This window comes from Euwallacea fornicatus, chromosome 19 (genome assembly GCF_040115645.1).
Source record: "Euwallacea fornicatus isolate EFF26 chromosome 19, ASM4011564v1, whole genome shotgun sequence".
NCBI classification, from domain to species: Eukaryota; Metazoa; Arthropoda; class Insecta; order Coleoptera; family Curculionidae; genus Euwallacea; species Euwallacea fornicatus.
In genome coordinates, this window is record NC_089559.1 from 3219130 (window position 1) to 3236752 (window position 17623).

A 17623-nucleotide genomic window follows, 5' to 3' on the forward strand; every position below is an offset into this window, starting at 1 on the left:
CCTTATTGTGTCATCCTAAATACTCAAACAGGATTTTCCTAGTAGAGAATCAAAAGCTGTAGTGGAATTATATAGACTATTCAGTTCAGAATACATGAATAAAAAGGATTATGAATTCGAATCGTATTGGGTAGTCCCTGTTTTTCTCCTTCTCAATGGATTCTTGAGAATTTAGGATTTTAGCTTTGTAGGCAAAAAAGAAAAATAACAGTGAAACCGAACACTTAGGAATTATTGTATCATTAGTTACATGACGTATTTTTAGCTCCACACCAATGTAATTTCGTCGTCGACGAATTGAAACTAATTCTCCTCGCAACTGATAAACTTCTTTTTTTCAGTATATGCGTCACAGTAGTGGTCCTAAACGTCCACTTCAGATCGCCACAAACACACCGAATGTCACCCTGGGTGAAAAGAGTATTCATTCACATATTACCGAGACTGTTGGTCATGAAGCGGCCACAGTATATGTTCGATCAACACAGGTGAAAACTTTCTTTCGGTATACCAGAAAACAATTACTTAAATCAGTGTTATAATTCGGCAGTCGATTTATGACGAACAGACTGCTGACAACTAGTGGAACGAATATCTCCGCTTCGTGCATCTATCCTTACCACACCACAGTGAGGAGGCCCAGTACGAGTCCAAAAAGGAGGATGCATCCTCCATCTAGTAGAACTCCGTCGAGGGAGAATATATCTCAGAGGTAAATTAGAAAACAATCATCTTGAGTTTCATTATTCTGATAAAGCTTTTCTTAGCCTGCATGCTCTCTCAACCTAACTCCGTGTGACATGTGACTTTACTATTATGCGAACGTTTTCGTATCTACATTTCCTAATCAATCGTGACTCTTGCCTCAAAGAGACTTCAAAGGTAAAGGTCCATCACACATGCCTAATAAAGCCAAAATACCCGAATTGTTTTAGTATGCGGAGGCTCCCCTTTGAAAATATATTCAAAGGAAATTCATGGAGAATCTCTATTCTTATAGTCCGACCCTCTCCAGAATAATATATCACAGGTTTGACACAACCTAAAAGAATGACTTCAAAAGAATTTTGCCTCAGGGATTTTCCTAGCAGAGCTACAGGGAAATAAAATTGTTCTTGGAAATTAAACAGAAATCCTACGAAATGTGATGGAAGGACGTCGAAAAGTTTAAACAAGAATTACCCCGAAGGAATATAACGATCGAGAACAAAAAGGGTTCGAACTTACAAACATTAGTGAACGCCTGAACGGATGTGACGAAGGGCAAATCGTCTCTCCGGAGTCACAAGCTTAGAGAGAAAGTCAGTGTTAAGAGCTGTTTGCTATGTTAATAAGTCAATTTAAGACTGTCGATATATTAGAGGATAGTTCGAGAGTTTCGTATTTTGCTATGTACCCAATTCTGAAGGATCCAATGGAAAATAGCCCTAGCGAAAACAGAGATGCGAAAAATGCAACGAACGGAGAGAGAAAATGAACTAAATTCTGAAGGGCAGAAACAATCGTTGTCCATTTTTTTTATCACAATTGGAAAAAATCAAATCGTCATAAAAACGCATACGAAAATGGTCCGTAAAATAACCGGAAAAGAAGCTCGTTAAGCTGTAGAGTGATCCTCACATCTCCTCACTAAATCCAAATGAATATTAGGTTTCGAATACTCAAAAATTCCTGTCAAAAGTATCAAAAGTAAAAAAAAATTGTGAGGTTAGTTTAAAGTAGTTCTGATAAGTAGACCAGCAAATCTCCTTACTAAATCACAAATCCAAAAACGTTTTGCTGAGAGACAAATATACGCCCCAAATACATCTGGGAAGCTCTAAACTTTAACAACCTTAAATTTCCGTACCAAAACCAGCCCTGCACCACAACTCTCGTCAAAAAGAATACCACCTCTCTCCTTGATATTTTAACGGGGTTTATCTATTAAATATGTTCCTTCCATCTACGAAAATATGTCTTTTTTAAGAGCACCTCAAAGTAATGGAGCATAAAGTTACCATCAATATTTCCTTGCAATTTTAAAAGCTTCTGGCTCGGTTGTCTCTCCGAAGGGCTTTGATAAAAAGCTTAGACTTTCTCCTGAAAACAGCGTTTTTGTTTTGATGGAACTAAGGCAAAGTGTTTCGTAAATGATTCAGCGTGTTTATGAAAAAAATCATAGTAGCCCCATGTGGGTTAATTACAACAGTAACGTGGGAAATATTTGTGAATGCAATACTAACCGAATTTACAATACTAACTGAATTAACAGCTTTCATAAAGTATGGAATAAATTCATTAATATTAAAACTAACATGTTTTAGAAAATATCTTCGGACACGTCGATTTATGTTTTTAAAAACTATTTTTTTAATACTCGTGATATCGATAACATCATCGCTCCCCGCGATGTGACGTCATCAGTGAATTTTTTAAATTATAACTTCAGTTTCTTACTCAAAATATTAAAGAGCATATTTTTTGGAGTATAGACCGCAAAAAATGAGGGGGTTACATAATATATTTTTTGAGAAAAATTGCGTTAAAAGACACAAACCAATCTTTTTTACTGTTAATATCTACGGTAACGAATTAAAAAAAAATACAAATTCAAAAAACAAATAAATATTTGTTCTTTGAACTGTGTTTTTGTTTTGTAGTATACAGGGTTATTCAGATTCGACGCTCATCATTGAGATCTCAGTAACCATAAGAGATACGAGGTGGGTTAAATTGGGGCGAAGTTGTACAATTTGGAGCTCAATAAAATGCCCTTTCAAAATTTGGAAAATTCCGATTACTTCCGGAGATATCCGTAAAAAACGAAATTTTGAAAAAGCGTTTCATTTCCTTTCTGATGTTATTTGAAAAGATAATTAAAAACGAATGGCACATTATAATTGCCACTTTTTATCTACAAAATAGTGAAGTTTTTTTTATTTATTATTTTTTAATTATTTTGTAAGGCTTGTAGTTATTTCTATTTAGTATTTTCCAAACTTTAGTCTATGGTAAACGTAGTTCAAATGCTATTTCATTTGTAGATTTTCTCGGATGGGCGTTAACCTGAAATTGTTTTTAATACTAATACGTAAATTTATGCTTTTGTTTTAAAAATAAACCTGTTCCAAAACTCGAATAGCACCTTCTTCGCTAATTTTAGTACCATAATTGTTTCTCGACTTTTGAAAAGAACCATATTCAACTGAATTTCGTTCCAACCTGGAGAAATAGGAGTAATGTGGTTGTCGCCTGTCCGGAAATTCTTGAAAGTATGCTTCAGTTGTTCGCATGGAATTTCGGTGATTAATGAAATAAAGTCTTAACATATCCCGATTTTTTTCATTCGTAAAACTCATTTTTATTTAAACACAGTAAAGGGATATCACACTTCAAATATCTCGGATAACTAATGTTCAATTATATTTGTGACAGTAATTGTTTCCATAGTATCCTTGTTCTTGTTTTCCAAAGCACAATAATTTTTTTAAATATTTTCATCAAATTGCAGGTTGCAGGAAATCCAAACGTCAAATTTCAAATATGATTTCACTATTTTGTAGAAGATAAAAAGTGGCAATTATAATGTGCCATTCGTTTTTAATTATCTTTTCAAATAACATCAGAAAGGAAATGAAACGCTTTTTCAAAATTTCGTTTTTTTACGGATATCTCCGGAAGTAATCGGAATTTTCCAAATTTTGAAAGGGCATTTTATTGAGCTCCAAATTGTACAACTTCGCCCCAATTTAACCCACCTCGTATCTCTTATGGTTACTGAGATCTCAATGATGAGCGTCGAATCTGAATAACCCTGTATACTACAAGGGAGTGTTCGCTATTAAGTCAAAATCATTCTGCATTTTGTGTGTATAATCATTTGTGCAGTACTGCATGTTCGCATTTACACATACAATGCGTACCCAAACGGAAGCTGCAGAATTATTTAATGCAATTCATCTTGATCGGAAACCAATTTACTAATACGCCGATTCAAAAATAGATAAAAAGTTTAGAGTGTTTGGACGTGTCCGAGATCCATCTAAAACAGGTCGACCCTCGATGTCGCAAGACGAAAAACATAACATTTTGATGGCAGTGCAAGAAAATCCACATTCAACAATAAACAACGTTTTATTTCTGTTTAATATCATTTTCACTCTGCACAAAACATTGAAAACCAATAAATACCTTCCGTATAAACTGAAATTAATTCACGAACTCTCTGGAGGTAATTTCGTTCGCCGAAGTCAGTATTGCGAACAAATGCAAGAACTCTGCAACAATGATGAAACCTTTGTGAAAAGAATAATTTTGTCCGATTAAGCCACATTTACTTCAAATGGCCACGTTAACCGGCGGAATTGTGGTTATTGGGCTTCTAGTAATCCCAATTGAGTAATGGATTTTTATACCCAGCACCCTCAAAAAGTAAATGTTTGGTAGGCCATAATACGCGATGGAATTTTGCATTCTTATTTTTTCAACAGCCGTCTAACTGGAGAACGATATTTAAATTTTCTTCCAGAAAACTTAGTCCCAGAGCTAGTTACTTCGCATCCCTATCCAGAGGAACCCGATCTGAAAAATACAAATTTACTATTTCAACAACATGGAGCGCCTCCCCATTATGCATCACCTGTGCCAGGATATTTAAACGAATGTTTCTCAAATCTTTGGAGAGTATAAAGGGGAGCTATAGAGCGACTAGCTCGTTCACCTGACCTGAAGCCCCTGGACTATTTTTGTGGGGATATTTAAAAAGCAAATTGTATTCCGCTAAGCTCTTAAATTTGAACGATTTAAAAAGACGGATTCGTGAAGAGACACGACTTAGAACTCCAGACGTCATCCATAATGTTCAAAAGGAATTTATTTGCCGTTTTGCTTATTGTCACTCAGCGAAAGAAGCTCAGTTCGAATATCGAATTTGGTAATTCGTTTACTGTTTAAAAAAATTTTGAAAAATCGAACGAATGCAGCTTTTCTCAAAAAACGTCTCGTGTAAGCCCCTCGCTTTTTTACGGTTTGTACTTCCAAAGTTATGCTCTTTAATATTTTGAAATAAAGAAAAATGGAAGTTGGCGAGATTACAGCGCGGACAGCAATGACGTCACCAATATGACTAGAATTAATTTTTTTTTTTTAACTGAATCGACGTGTCCGAGGATTTTTTCCAAAACATTTTAGTTTTACCATTAATTAAATTCAATCCATACTTTACGAAACCACTGTTTTTAAAAATCACTTTCATCGTCTACCATACCGAGTTAAGCTTCTTACCGCGCAACCTTTCCTCTATTAAATTGGTTTCCTACTTATTTCCCCTACTGATTTTATATTTATTTTCGTCTTCCTTTCTCAGCGCATCTTGTAGCATGTCCTCCTTGTCTATTAGTTTGTCCCCTTTTCTCTTCATTGCGTGTCCTTTTATCACAATTTTCCTTTGCGTGATTTTGCACGTCCGTGAAAGAGTCTGCTTTCTTTTGATGTTTGCTTGAGTTGGCAAAAAAAAGCGTTTAGGACATTTCCTATGAAGAAAGTTGTTTTTGGAGACACATTACCCTGGAAATATTCAAGCAAAGCAGAGCCGCGGGGCGATGACAAAAGATATCACGAAAATAACTTCAAATTCCTACTCTTTGATTAACATGTCCAAATTTGGGGCTTCAGAGGAGTTAAAATTTCAGGGAAAAAATTCGGGATGCGCTGAACAATGCTGCCAGAAACTACAAGTTTCGTGAGAAAAACGCTGTAATCGCACGATGGATTTGCTCCTCAAACCCTCAAATAGCGGCGAAGTTTACGGTATCATTGTGGTTTGTTCTGTAAATTCGTATTTCGACTTCGCGTTACTCGCAAATGAATGGGAAAATCTTGATTTCGAGTAAGATAACCCAGCTAACTGAGGCTTTTTTACTGCTCTTTTTATCACTAAACAGTTCGAAATTAATTTTTCAAAAGGTCTTGTGACCAAATTATATACCAGTGATTTATACTAATGAAATTCGGTTCAGATACTCTCCCGATAAGGCTGAATAAATGGTCAAATTTGAAGCTTTATCGGTTATAGAACAGTGAAATGCAGCGACAAAAACAAAACTAAAAAAATCGTATGTCTAAATGCACCGTGTGGTCCATTTAACTCGACCCAACAGGAATATCTCGAAAATTATGAATTTGAATGAAAAAGCTCTAAACGAGATTTGTTTGCCGCGATGGAGCCCATTCAATGGCACCAAACACGACTTTCCAACCCTACCACCTGGGGTTGGGGTGGGGATAACTTTGAAACCTTAAAAGGAACCCCTATTTTTTTGTTGCAGGTCTGGATTCGGCGACGAAAATTACGTGGTGTTTGTCTGAAACCCTTTTCGGGTCGCGACACATAGCGCTGTAATCAGAAAAATATGTTTTATCCCGATTCCGGAAGAAAGTATCAGATCTGAGATGTCTTTTATTTTTCACCATGAGTGAATTATCTAGTAATGTAAGAATTGATATATGTTTTTTGCATATGGGGCGTCCCTGGATCGTCGGGCTGCTACTGAAACTTATAGAAATCGCTTTCCTAATAGAGAAACGTCGTCCCTTTTCACATTTTATCTCGTTGCAGTAAAAGTTTTTGAATGAACTGGTGTTAAGTCTCCAACAAAACAGCTTGCAAAAGCAATTGCTCATAAAAACAACGAAATTGCTGTTTTAGCGGCCATGGATGTAAATCCACATGTAAGTACGAGAAGATAATCGTCAGATTCGTGGATATGGCGGTTAACTGTATTGAGAATTCTCCATAATTCTAAATGTGTATGGAACCAACTGTGGTAAGAATCACCACATTTCGTTATACACACACGAACTGAACCAAAATGATTATGGCCTTCGTACGCAATTTTGTGAATGGGCATTGCGAAAAGTGAATGAAATATTTGAAAATTTGTTCTCTTTGCGAATGAAGCAATCTTCAGAAATTATGGACAAGTAAAGTTAAGAAATGTGCACTACTGGACACGACAAGTACGCTAAACAACGTTCGAGGTCTATAAAGGTTTGGCGTGGGACACTTAACAATAAAATAATTGGTCCATATTTCATTGATGGCTCATTGAATGGAATAAAGTATCAAAACTTCTTCTTGAATTAAGATTTTTCCTTTTTTTTGGAAGATATTAATTTTTAAACTTGTTATTCCATGTGGTTTCAGCATGGTGTTTGTCTAGCTCTTAGGCCTTAGCCGGTCGAGAAATTTTGCATTGTTAATATCCTGATCGATGGATTGGGCGTGATTGACCTTTACATTAGCCAACACGATTGCCTGATCTTGCCTCACTCGATTTCTTGTTATCGAGCCATCTCAAAAGAAAAGTGTCTTCTACAGTACTCACAACACGCGAAAACATAGCAGAAAGAATTAGGGATGTTTGTGTCCCTATTTTTCCCGAAGTTTTAGTGTTCACTCAGCGAACATAACAAATGCGTTTAAGGAGAGTATTGCTAAAGGTGGTGGACATTTTGAACATTTGCTTCATCGTGAATTTAATATTTGATTTGTTTGTATGTGGAACAAAAATGTAGTTTAAAAGTTTATTTACAATATGAAGAATAAGTGAAATAAAATTTATATTTATTATTTATATACATATTATATAGTATATATATTTATATATATTATTTTTCAAAGGTGATTTTTTTAACTCTATCGAAGGCACAAAAAAAAGAACAGGTTTCTATTTAAAAAAGAAATGATACGATACTTTCTTCCAGAATCAGTATAAAACATATTTTTCTATTTACGATACCATGTGTCGTGAATCGAAAAAAAATTTCAGACAAACCCCGTGAAATTTTCTTCCCAGAATATGAATTTGCGAAAAAAAATGGGGGTGCCATTTGAGGTTTCAAAGTTGTCCTCGTCCCACCCCCGGGTAGTAGGGTTGAGCAGTCGTGTTTAGTGTCATTGAGTGAGCCCCTTCGAAGCAAACCAATCTCATTTGGAACTTTTTTTCAATTTTCGTTGCGTTTCAATGCGTAATTTTCTAAATATTCCGATTTGTCCGGTTAACTAGACCACCCGGTAGACAGGGTACGCCCCTGAAATTCATTTTTCCTTGAAATGAGTAACTTATTGCCGTCCCCTGATGGTTGGCCCTCTAAGTTGTCAGTATTGTTTATTGTTGTTCCTTTCCGCTCGATAAGGCGTTTTTCCACCGAATCTGGGATTTTATCTATTTCGCTGCCTCTCAGTTCCTCTGACAAAGATCCTCGTTCTCTTCACTGCTACCCCTACTGTCAAGCTTACTCACAAATTACCATTAATTAATCCCGGATAAAACTACTAAGAAACCCCCAAAAAGGCTGAAAAACAATCAATTCATGTGTGTAGCAGCCAAAATATTTCCATAGACTCTCCAGCGAAGGGCTCTTTGCCTGCAAATGGGCGATGATTAGTGCTAGACTTTTTTGCTACTACTTAGCGTGGTAATGAGAAAGGTGGTCCCTTTTTGACCTAAAAATGTTGTCTGGCAATGGCCCTTGACGATCATCACCATCCGAATTCTTCGTGGAGCAGCGAAAGAAAACCGTTGCAGCTCTTATACAAGGTGTTAATTAAGTACGTGCAGATATTTCAATATTTCAATGAATCTCTGACCGATTCCAACACAAAAAGTTTTATTAACATATGGTCGCAACGGCTCCGTTTAAGAGATACAGAGTGTTTAAATTTTAATTTTAATTTGGTTTTCTGTGAATATTTTTGGACGCAGTTGAATCAATCGGATGAAATTTAATAGATATTCCCCAAGAGTACTTTTTTGAATAAAACTAAATGTACAATAATGCCCTTAATACAAAAGTGATCTACAGTGTGGGGCAAAAAAGTTAGGGACAATATAAACGTGGTGAAACCTTGTACGTGGCGCCCTCTATCAGTAATCAAAAAACTAAGATAACATTTAGGTTTTGCATCATAAAAAACCCGCGAATATTAAACTTCACCCGATCGACTCATCAGTCTGCAAGAATATTCACAGAAAACCAAAGTGAAATTAAAATTTAAACACTCCGTATCTCTTAAACGGAGCCGTTGCGACCATATGTTAATAGCAACTTTTTGTATTGGAATCGGTCAAAGATTCATTCCTTGAAATATCTGCACCTACTTAATTAACACCCTGTATATGAAGGTTGTTTAGTTCGACATACGAGTAGATGAATCAACTATCCAGATGAACAAACTGCACCTCGGCTCTGGATGAATAATTAACATTCTCCACAGATTTTCCAATTCTATAAAAGTTATATAAATTAATTCTCCTCTTAATCGAAGAATGTTCTTGCTGAAAATCGTGTTTTGGTCAAAAAAGTCCTCTTCAGTTATGAATCAACCGACAGCGCTTGCGTTCGACATGTTCTGCGACTATATTGCTTTATAAAGAGGTTGTAATGAGGTTAATTGCTTTGGGAATTTTAAAAACTCCCTCTGCTAATCACGTTCGAAATCAACGATAATATAATTTCCTGTGTCCAACAAACTCATCGTTCAGCATCCAAAAAACCAATTTTTTAGTTAATGGGCATTCCTATTTACTTCATGGAGTAGTCAGCTTACTGACGCTCCCCCGAGCACGCGAACACATTAAACTCTATGTCCGTTGACATTTTATTACGCAAATTTGCCAGGAGAACGCGCATTTTTCAAATTTTAATGACCGAAATTATATAGTGAAACGAGGATGAATCATACTGTTGCGGCTTGTTGGATGATTTAGATGTTTCCCTGAATTTATTTGTTGTTTAAAACCTGAAGTGAAAAGGAAACGTGCGGAGTTGGGCGAAAGTAATGGCATATGGGTGAGAAGTCAGATTACATATTTGGAATTGTCCTCGAAGTGAAGGCGCATTTATTTTAGCCCCATGTGGCTTATTTACATCTAAACACCTGAGAAATTCAGCGAAAAAGCCTCTATGAATGTGAAATAATTGTAGAATGCTAAAAGTGAGAAAATATTCTCATAAATAATAACAATAATAATAATAATAATAATAATAATAATAATAATAATAATAATAATAATAATAATAATAATAATAATAATAATAATAATAATAATAATAATAATAATGATAATAATGATAATAAAGTATAATTTCTTTTAAAAAAACATAACACATGAAAAAAGTACCCTTTTTAAGGCCCGCATTACCAAACAAACTTTCAAATGAGATCTCTATTACCTAATGAATATCTCATTTGCAGAACAGGTACCGAACAATTTAATCTAAATGCTTGCGAGCCCCTTCCCTAATTGAGCAGCTCCAGGGAACAGGAAATAATTACCACACTCCTAACTCTTGGGAACTTGGCTTTTGTATAGCTGAAATTATTGTTTTATTACCAGGCACGGCATTTTGTGAAGAGAGTATTGAAATTATCTTAGTGCCATGGCAGGAACAAGAGTCCGTGTCCCGGCAAATTAACGCGGCCGAAGTCCAAGACAAAATATTGAACATATTCCACAAAACCGTATAGACGAGGGAGCATCCCTGCAAATTCCCATTCTCCCTATAGAGTTGGAAACTTTCCACACAAAGTTAGTCTGAAATTTATACCTGCTGCTTTCATGGGAAAATGCCAGTATAAATTCTCATGGAAAGGAAAGGTAAATATTAAGTGATTTTGTTTCCTTTCCATTTTCGTTCTAGATAATGCCGAGCCTCTTCCAGCAAACTAGTATGATAATTCCAACTTTCCTAACAGTATAATATTCTGACTGAATTTACTTGAAACATTGAATAAATTTTATTCAGAAACTCTAAGTTCTGACTATTATTCAATTAGGTCCAGCCTCCACCGGTCTACTCTTATACATTATCCCTACTGATTAGCCTCACTGATCTCTAAATCAAGACTGGACTCTATTCTTATTGAAAACGAACTGTTTCGATAAATCCTCGATTCTGACTGGAAATGATCCAGCTGCCACGAGACCAGGACAATGAAGCAAACCACATCTCCTCGTCTTCAAGTACCACCTTGATTCGTATTGAGAACAATTTGCTTGGATATCCCTAATCCCACTGTTTACGTTCCCTCCCATTGCGGATTAGGTCCTGCTCCCACGGAACGCCTCAAAATTAACTTCAGTAACCATTCAACTTAGCTCACGCAAACAATTAATTAATAAGTTTTACTTCTCCAAAATTATCTTGGCGCGGAGAAACCTTCATTGCAGCCCCACGTGGGTTGTTCACAATATTTATACGACAAAAATTGCTCTTGAGTCCTATCAATGCGGATATAGAAAGGGAAAAAAGCAAACTACTAAATATCCTCAATGGTCCTGAATGAGAAGACAAGCAACAATGAAATCTTTGGCTTCGTTTCTGCATTATCGGACTGCTGAAACTTTTTTAATATCGCCCAATCGATGAAAGATCGGGCGAAAGCCAAATAAAAGACACTTTTCGCACAATGGAGTATTGTGGGCACCGGAGCGGAATTTTCAAGTGTTTTTAATAGCCTTTGTGAGCGACAAAGGGCCGTTGTGTAGTAAAAGGAATTCGAAAAGTCGAAAGAGACATTTTCAGCTAGGCTGAAAAATTCAATTTTTTTCATTAGTAATAAATGTCGCCTAGGTCCCCACCTGAGGCATAAACCCCCAAACTATGCTTTTAATCAAAAAGTACGCTTCGTGGGGTCACGACCTGATCCGAAGCCTGTCGGAAGCCAAATTTTCTAAATCACCTTCAATACGAGCCAAGGTCGCAGCTCAATTAAAGATATGCAAATCATCTCGTGGGTCGCGGACCTTATTTCGTGTCGAACCAGCGTTACGACCAGCTGTTCAGGTGAATAGTAAGCCACTACTACTCTCTACTTGACGCGTAAATACGCCACGAATACGGTCTTTATCGAAGCGCAGAGCCGTGGGAATTCGACCATGGATTAATGGAATCCCAGATTTCTATTTGGGATATTCACTATCTAGAGAATATCAAGCTAATTTGGAATTGGGTTTTGTTGTCTTAGGAGCCGGATTTAATTCAGCGATGAACGAAATTCTAGTTCAACAATAAGATAATTATTTTCTGGATCAACAATTATCCTGGGGGACCATTATCCAAATTTTGTTCGAACAATCCCACCTTCCAGTGACATCGACAGTTCGCATGAGAGCGAACCTGCAAATAAACAAATTTTTCGATCAATATTCCTTTGCCGAGTTACCGAAAGAAGTCCTTCTGAATACCATTACGAGACAAATATATGTCTGTCCACTGAAATTGGTCTCGTGGGATTTCGACCTAAACAGTGTCGCATGAAACTTTTCCGGCACCTTTCGATACATTTTCAAAATCAAATTCGTTTCATAAGACTTTGTCATTTATTTCATGTCGTAAATTTAATCGTTCGTAAATTTATCAAATTGCTTCTATTTGAAGGTTGATCGTTTCGATACGATTACTTGAACTGGATTAATGCGACTTAGCTTGCACCACTATAAAATAATCTAAAAAGTGACTAAAATGGAGTTTTCGAAACGAATAATTCCGTATCCACATCCGATTATCGATCAAAATTAGAATTACCGACAGAGGTGGGCCCATGGGAGCTAGATCTAAGCCTTGGCCCTCTTGCACGGACATGAATTTTCCATTGTCCCCTTAGGATTTTGGAGGATCTCGTAGCAGGAAAAAGTCAGAATATTCCTGGATTTTAGTTACTTTTTATAAACTCAATTTGAATCACATAAATTCAGAAACTTTATTGGAATTGCGTCATTGCAGACCCCTGAAAATTTTAGAGGCCAACGCCAGATTCACTGAATCGATTTGACCAAATTCGCTTTGGGTTTGGAAAACGTTTGATCCGCTGGGAGTGGTCTCGTGGGAGTCGGACCAAATCAACGGGGTAAACTCATCTCCATTAAGCAGATATATTTCGTCTTATGTAGTAGGTAGTCTTGTTTCCATCTCCATCCACTGAGTTTTCTCATGCAATTTCCGGATTTTGCAAGCCCCTGAAATATAAAAGAGCACTTACGGAGGATGTTCTTCGGGGGATAAAATAATCTGGCAGAAAAGTGACGGCCTAACGGAAAGGGGTGGTTCTAAACCTAAAATGCCAGCGTTTATTCCCATCACATGTCCTAACAATCCTCCACTTTGAGTTATAGGTCGAGCTTTTACAATTTGGGCTCTAAATATTTTACAACAGCTCTATATTTTCGGATCTCGGAATAGAACTGTAAAAATAAACCATCTGGAAAATTTACTGCTCACTGAAAGTTATTTCAGCTAACCAAGAGGACCAGTTAAGGAATTTTAGTTATGACTGTCTGGATTAATAAATAAACTACTTTAACAGACGGTTGGGACATTGGCCCTAAAGCAGGCAAAATAATAATTACTCCCTGACGGGCCTTGAAAGTGCTGACAAATTAGTGGGAAGGGACAAAAACGAGACTCGGTGGACTAAATTGCCCGAGGATTCCGGGAAATCTAATATACGGATGTAATTGTCATTTTGTCGAGACACGAAATAAGTGAACAAGAAGCTTGAGAGGAGTACCAGGTTCTTACAATCACTTTTGCGGCCTTAATGATAACGACTAGCTTTGCAGCGTTCCGTTACAGCGATTCGGGCTTTAAAGCTGATCCCGTGAGAACCGGACTTGAACTCAGGTCCACCCCAAGGGGTTGATTTTATAGCAGCCGCAACACACCTTAAGCCCGACAAAGGACCTTGATCTTGTGGAAATCGCACGGAATATGACTTTATAGATCACATCTCGACGAATCAGGATTACGCAAACCCAAACTTTCTAGAACTTTTTCGAAGCAAATTTTTAATATACTCCGTTAATTTTCAGTTTAGCTGATGGAGGGCCGTTTGGCAGCACCTGCCAAATCCACGGGCCGATGGCCTCGACTCCTGCTACAGGGTCTGAGGACATTACGGAGCCTCTAGAGAATGGAGGTACCGAAGAGGCACCCGGAGGCATTAAAAGCCCTCTTTTGCTCAAAAATCCCGCCTTTAGCCACTCAAGGTGTCCCCTAGAAGTGCACAAAACGTGCTTTTGTGTGCGATTCATTGCGGAGCACACGAAAATGGTAGAGGACTCTACGAAGGTAAGTTAAAGATGAAACTAATCGGATTTTATGTGCTCCAATAAATTCTCTATTACACAATCCTGCTCTCATTTTTCTCCCCTTAATCTCCTTTTAATTATCTGCGCTTAACGAATTTCCCAGTTTTCCAGGTTTTACCATAGTCGGCACTATTTTAAATAGTGTATATCTTTGCTGCGCAGAGAATGGAATCGAATAAAAATTTCTGGAAAATTATTAAATCGCTGCTGAGATTTAAAGGAATTACCACGGCCGGAGATAGTGAAGATTCTCTTCTTTCCCGTGGCAATTTCGCACCGGAGATGTGTTATTCGCCGAATTTATGCGATTATCGGAGTTTCCTTTAAGGTTTTCTTCCATTCAACCGTAGAGAGATTTATCATTTTTACTTCGGATTAATAACACCATCCGAAAGGAATTAAGGTCGCTCAAGGGCGAAATAAGGGAATATACGAAGTGTATCGGTCCGAAATAATTGTCTTATGGAACGCGGACTAATTTTGAAAGCAGAAAAATTCGGCTTTTGAGCCAAGGTGATCCAATGAAAACTGTAGACCAATGTTGATCGAAGGGCGGGTGAGTTCAATAGGACTATTTAAGGGAGTATTGAAGTTTCGACCACGAGATTTATGGGTTTGACAGGAGTGATCGCGCGAAAAACGAACTTAATGAGAATTTCAAAAATATCTGCGAAAGTTTGGGTCGCTATTGATCGATGGATGGATTTGAGTCGTGGGAGCCAGACCGTAATAGGACCGTATTAAAGCTTCCTCTTTTTTCTCCCATTTGCGATGAAATTTGTTTCCCATCTAAACCAATTCACGAAAAAAGCGACTTCAGCGAAGGGCAAATAGATCCCGAAGGAGTCAGACCTCATCCAGAAAAGGACCGATTCGAGTTTTAAATACAGTTTAGAACAGACTGAGCTTCGTGGGAACCTGACCTAATTCAGTAATTGCAGTCTTTTAGAATTGAAAATGAAGAATTGTAACTTGATGGGCTTAATTTTTATAGCACTTTCACAATTTTTGCCTTAATGTAGTCTAAGTTCCGACGGTGAAACTAAGAAAATTTCCTGCTGTAAAATTGTCCTATAATGTTTCAAAATGTTCTAAAAGCTGCGACATTGAGGAAGGGGAAAAACTTAATTTCTTACTGATAAATGGCTTTTTCTCATGCTGACCCGACCCTGATTCTTGCATCATCATGCTGCAAAGTTCAGAGGATGAAGTGTTTCGAATTCCTGCTCTTCATGTTAAAAATTCTAAATAGTTTCGGTTTTTTCATCTGCTCTATTTTTATTTTCTATTTATTATCGTGAATCTGATGCTCTCAAAACCAAACGCTTTAACACAACTCCAGCATCTTCGATCTCAATCCGGAAAGTAGAATCAGGTTTCGTAGGGTTCAAATGGAACATTTAACACAAAACTGTGTCATCAAGGCTGAAATAAAACAATCCCCTCAGGACATTTGGAAAGATTGCGTTTGAGATAGAGCGACCGGGGTGATTTTTGGCCCTGTAGGCATTACGAGGTATTATTTTTGCCCAGCGATAAAAAAGCGACGGGTTCTTGTTACCGAGATGAAGGATTTCGTACAAGCAAAGTTCATATAGATGGAGAAAACAGTGGCTTTCTTACACCTTACAACAGCCTCTGTAAAGAATCTCTATCACGTTACGACTAAAAACGTTCTTTTATACGTTTGAAGCGAATTGTAAATTTTTACGGTTTTGGGGAAAAATCGGTTTAATGAAAATTAACTTTGTAATTGGGAGAGCGAAGGATTTTACCCCCTCCCTTAATTCTCCTTTGAAGATGTTTAGCAAGACCCGATTTCATTCCTGGAAAATTTGCTCTCAACCTTCCATCACTTCCGACCTGAGCATCTTCAAACGGCATACGAAAATAGGTTGTTCTCGTTTAAAAAATCATAATTTTGAGGGCAACAGAGTAAAGTGGAAGGAATGGGAAATTTGGATCAAATTCCTTCTACACGATCCTCTTTGGAGCTAAGTGTCTTTAAGGCAACGAGAGTGCTATAGAGGCATCTGTATTAGAAATAATCTCCTTTAAATTGAGCTTATAAACACTGTAAAATACACAAGATGTTTCACAAACATACCAACGAACTTTCAGGGGATGTAGAGCTCATAAAAACAAATATTTAGATGGTGTAAAGTTCGATCCGAAATCACTTCGTTTCCGAAATACGGGGTGTTTAATTTCTTATTTTTAACATACTTTTTGAATATTTCAAACACGATTTAAAAACATGAATTTAGGTACCCACTCTGTTCAGATAAATGTGCGCGGTCTGGAGTGGACAGGGTATTTCGGCTGATCCCACTAGCGTCCGTGCGGCCATACAATGAAATTTTTTTAATGAAAAAATGGTACTCCACTGACTTTTTTTAATAAGTGTGTAACTTTGCTTCTGCCGTTTTCTTATGGAAAACTTTGGAGGTAAGTAGTGGTCAAAATAAATAGATCATAAATGTAGGTTTTTCTCTCGTTGTCTAGGGGTTGACGATTAAAAGAGCTCCTATGTTGAGTTACGGATCTTTAGGGACTTTCAAATAATAGTCGCGTGAACTTAACGATACGGATATATTATGCAAGTTTACGAAACACGGGTACGACCCTTGAGTCTCGAGTCACCACCAGGAGGACCCACCAAAAAAGAGACCATGTCCGTTCTCCCAAACCTTAGGTATTGACATCCATGGTCGTAAACCATGGACGTACCATGTCTAGACAATACTTGAAGGTATCGGGACAGCTCTCCGCATGGAACCGTTACGTCCAAGTCTGGCACCTAGCCCTTGGCGAAGACTTCGCCAAAGGGAACCAGTGCTTCACTTCCCATGCCTGCAAAGCATCGTCGAAAAAACCCAGGGTACCGGGTAACGCGAACCATGGGTGCAACCTGAGGGCAAATCGCTCTCGTGCCCCATTCCCTAAACCTATCTTACAGAATATTTACAAGCTATGTACAACTAAGCGATCTGACAAGCGGATCCCACATAAATGTCATGTAACTTGGACATCCCTCAACACAATCCCATTGAAACATTAGTCGATTTGTGTCTGCATCGTAAAGTTATTCTCAATTGAAAATGTTACATTACGAGACTACTAAAGTCTCGCGACTTTCGAAAGATTTTCATATTCTGCTTCAATACGAAGAAATGTGCGGCTAAAGCTCATTGAACGCTCTCAAATAGTTACGGTGGGCCAGTATTAATGAGCGAACATGTCGTGAGTAATTTCAACGCTTCAAGAACGGCGATTTTCACGTTGAAGACCAGAATTGAAGTTACTACTTAACGAGAATTTGTGTGAAAGTCGAGAAGAAGAGGAACTATCATTTGAGGTGACTCAACAACCGATTTCAAAACGCCTCGTGGATACGAGAATGATTCAGAAACGAGGAAATTGGATGCAGTACCAGTTGAAACCGAAAGATGTTAAAAGGCAAAGTCGAAAGGGATTTCGTCGACGGC

General features: G+C 37.5%; 1 protein-coding gene across 4 annotated transcripts in view; it reads left to right on the forward strand.

Annotated features, from left to right (window-relative positions):
- Nucleotides 1-17623, forward strand: part of LOC136345282 (acetylcholine receptor subunit alpha-like) — a 156100-nt gene that overhangs the window by 133532 nt on the left and 4945 nt on the right. For 3 of the 4 annotated variants that reach the window (XR_010733117.1, XM_066293418.1, XM_066293419.1), the window contains exons 8-10: nucleotides 342-488; nucleotides 551-712; nucleotides 13857-14115. Coding sequence is in view for 2 of the 4 variants with exons in the window: in XM_066293418.1 (XP_066149515.1) it covers nucleotides 342-488; nucleotides 551-712; nucleotides 13857-14115 (568 nt within the window). In the remaining 2 variants the exon portion in view is untranslated. Of the gene's footprint in view, nucleotides 1-341; nucleotides 489-550; nucleotides 713-767; nucleotides 883-935; nucleotides 1276-13856; nucleotides 14116-17623 lie in introns of those variants that run through there. The other variant, XR_010733118.1, reaches the window with a different exon arrangement.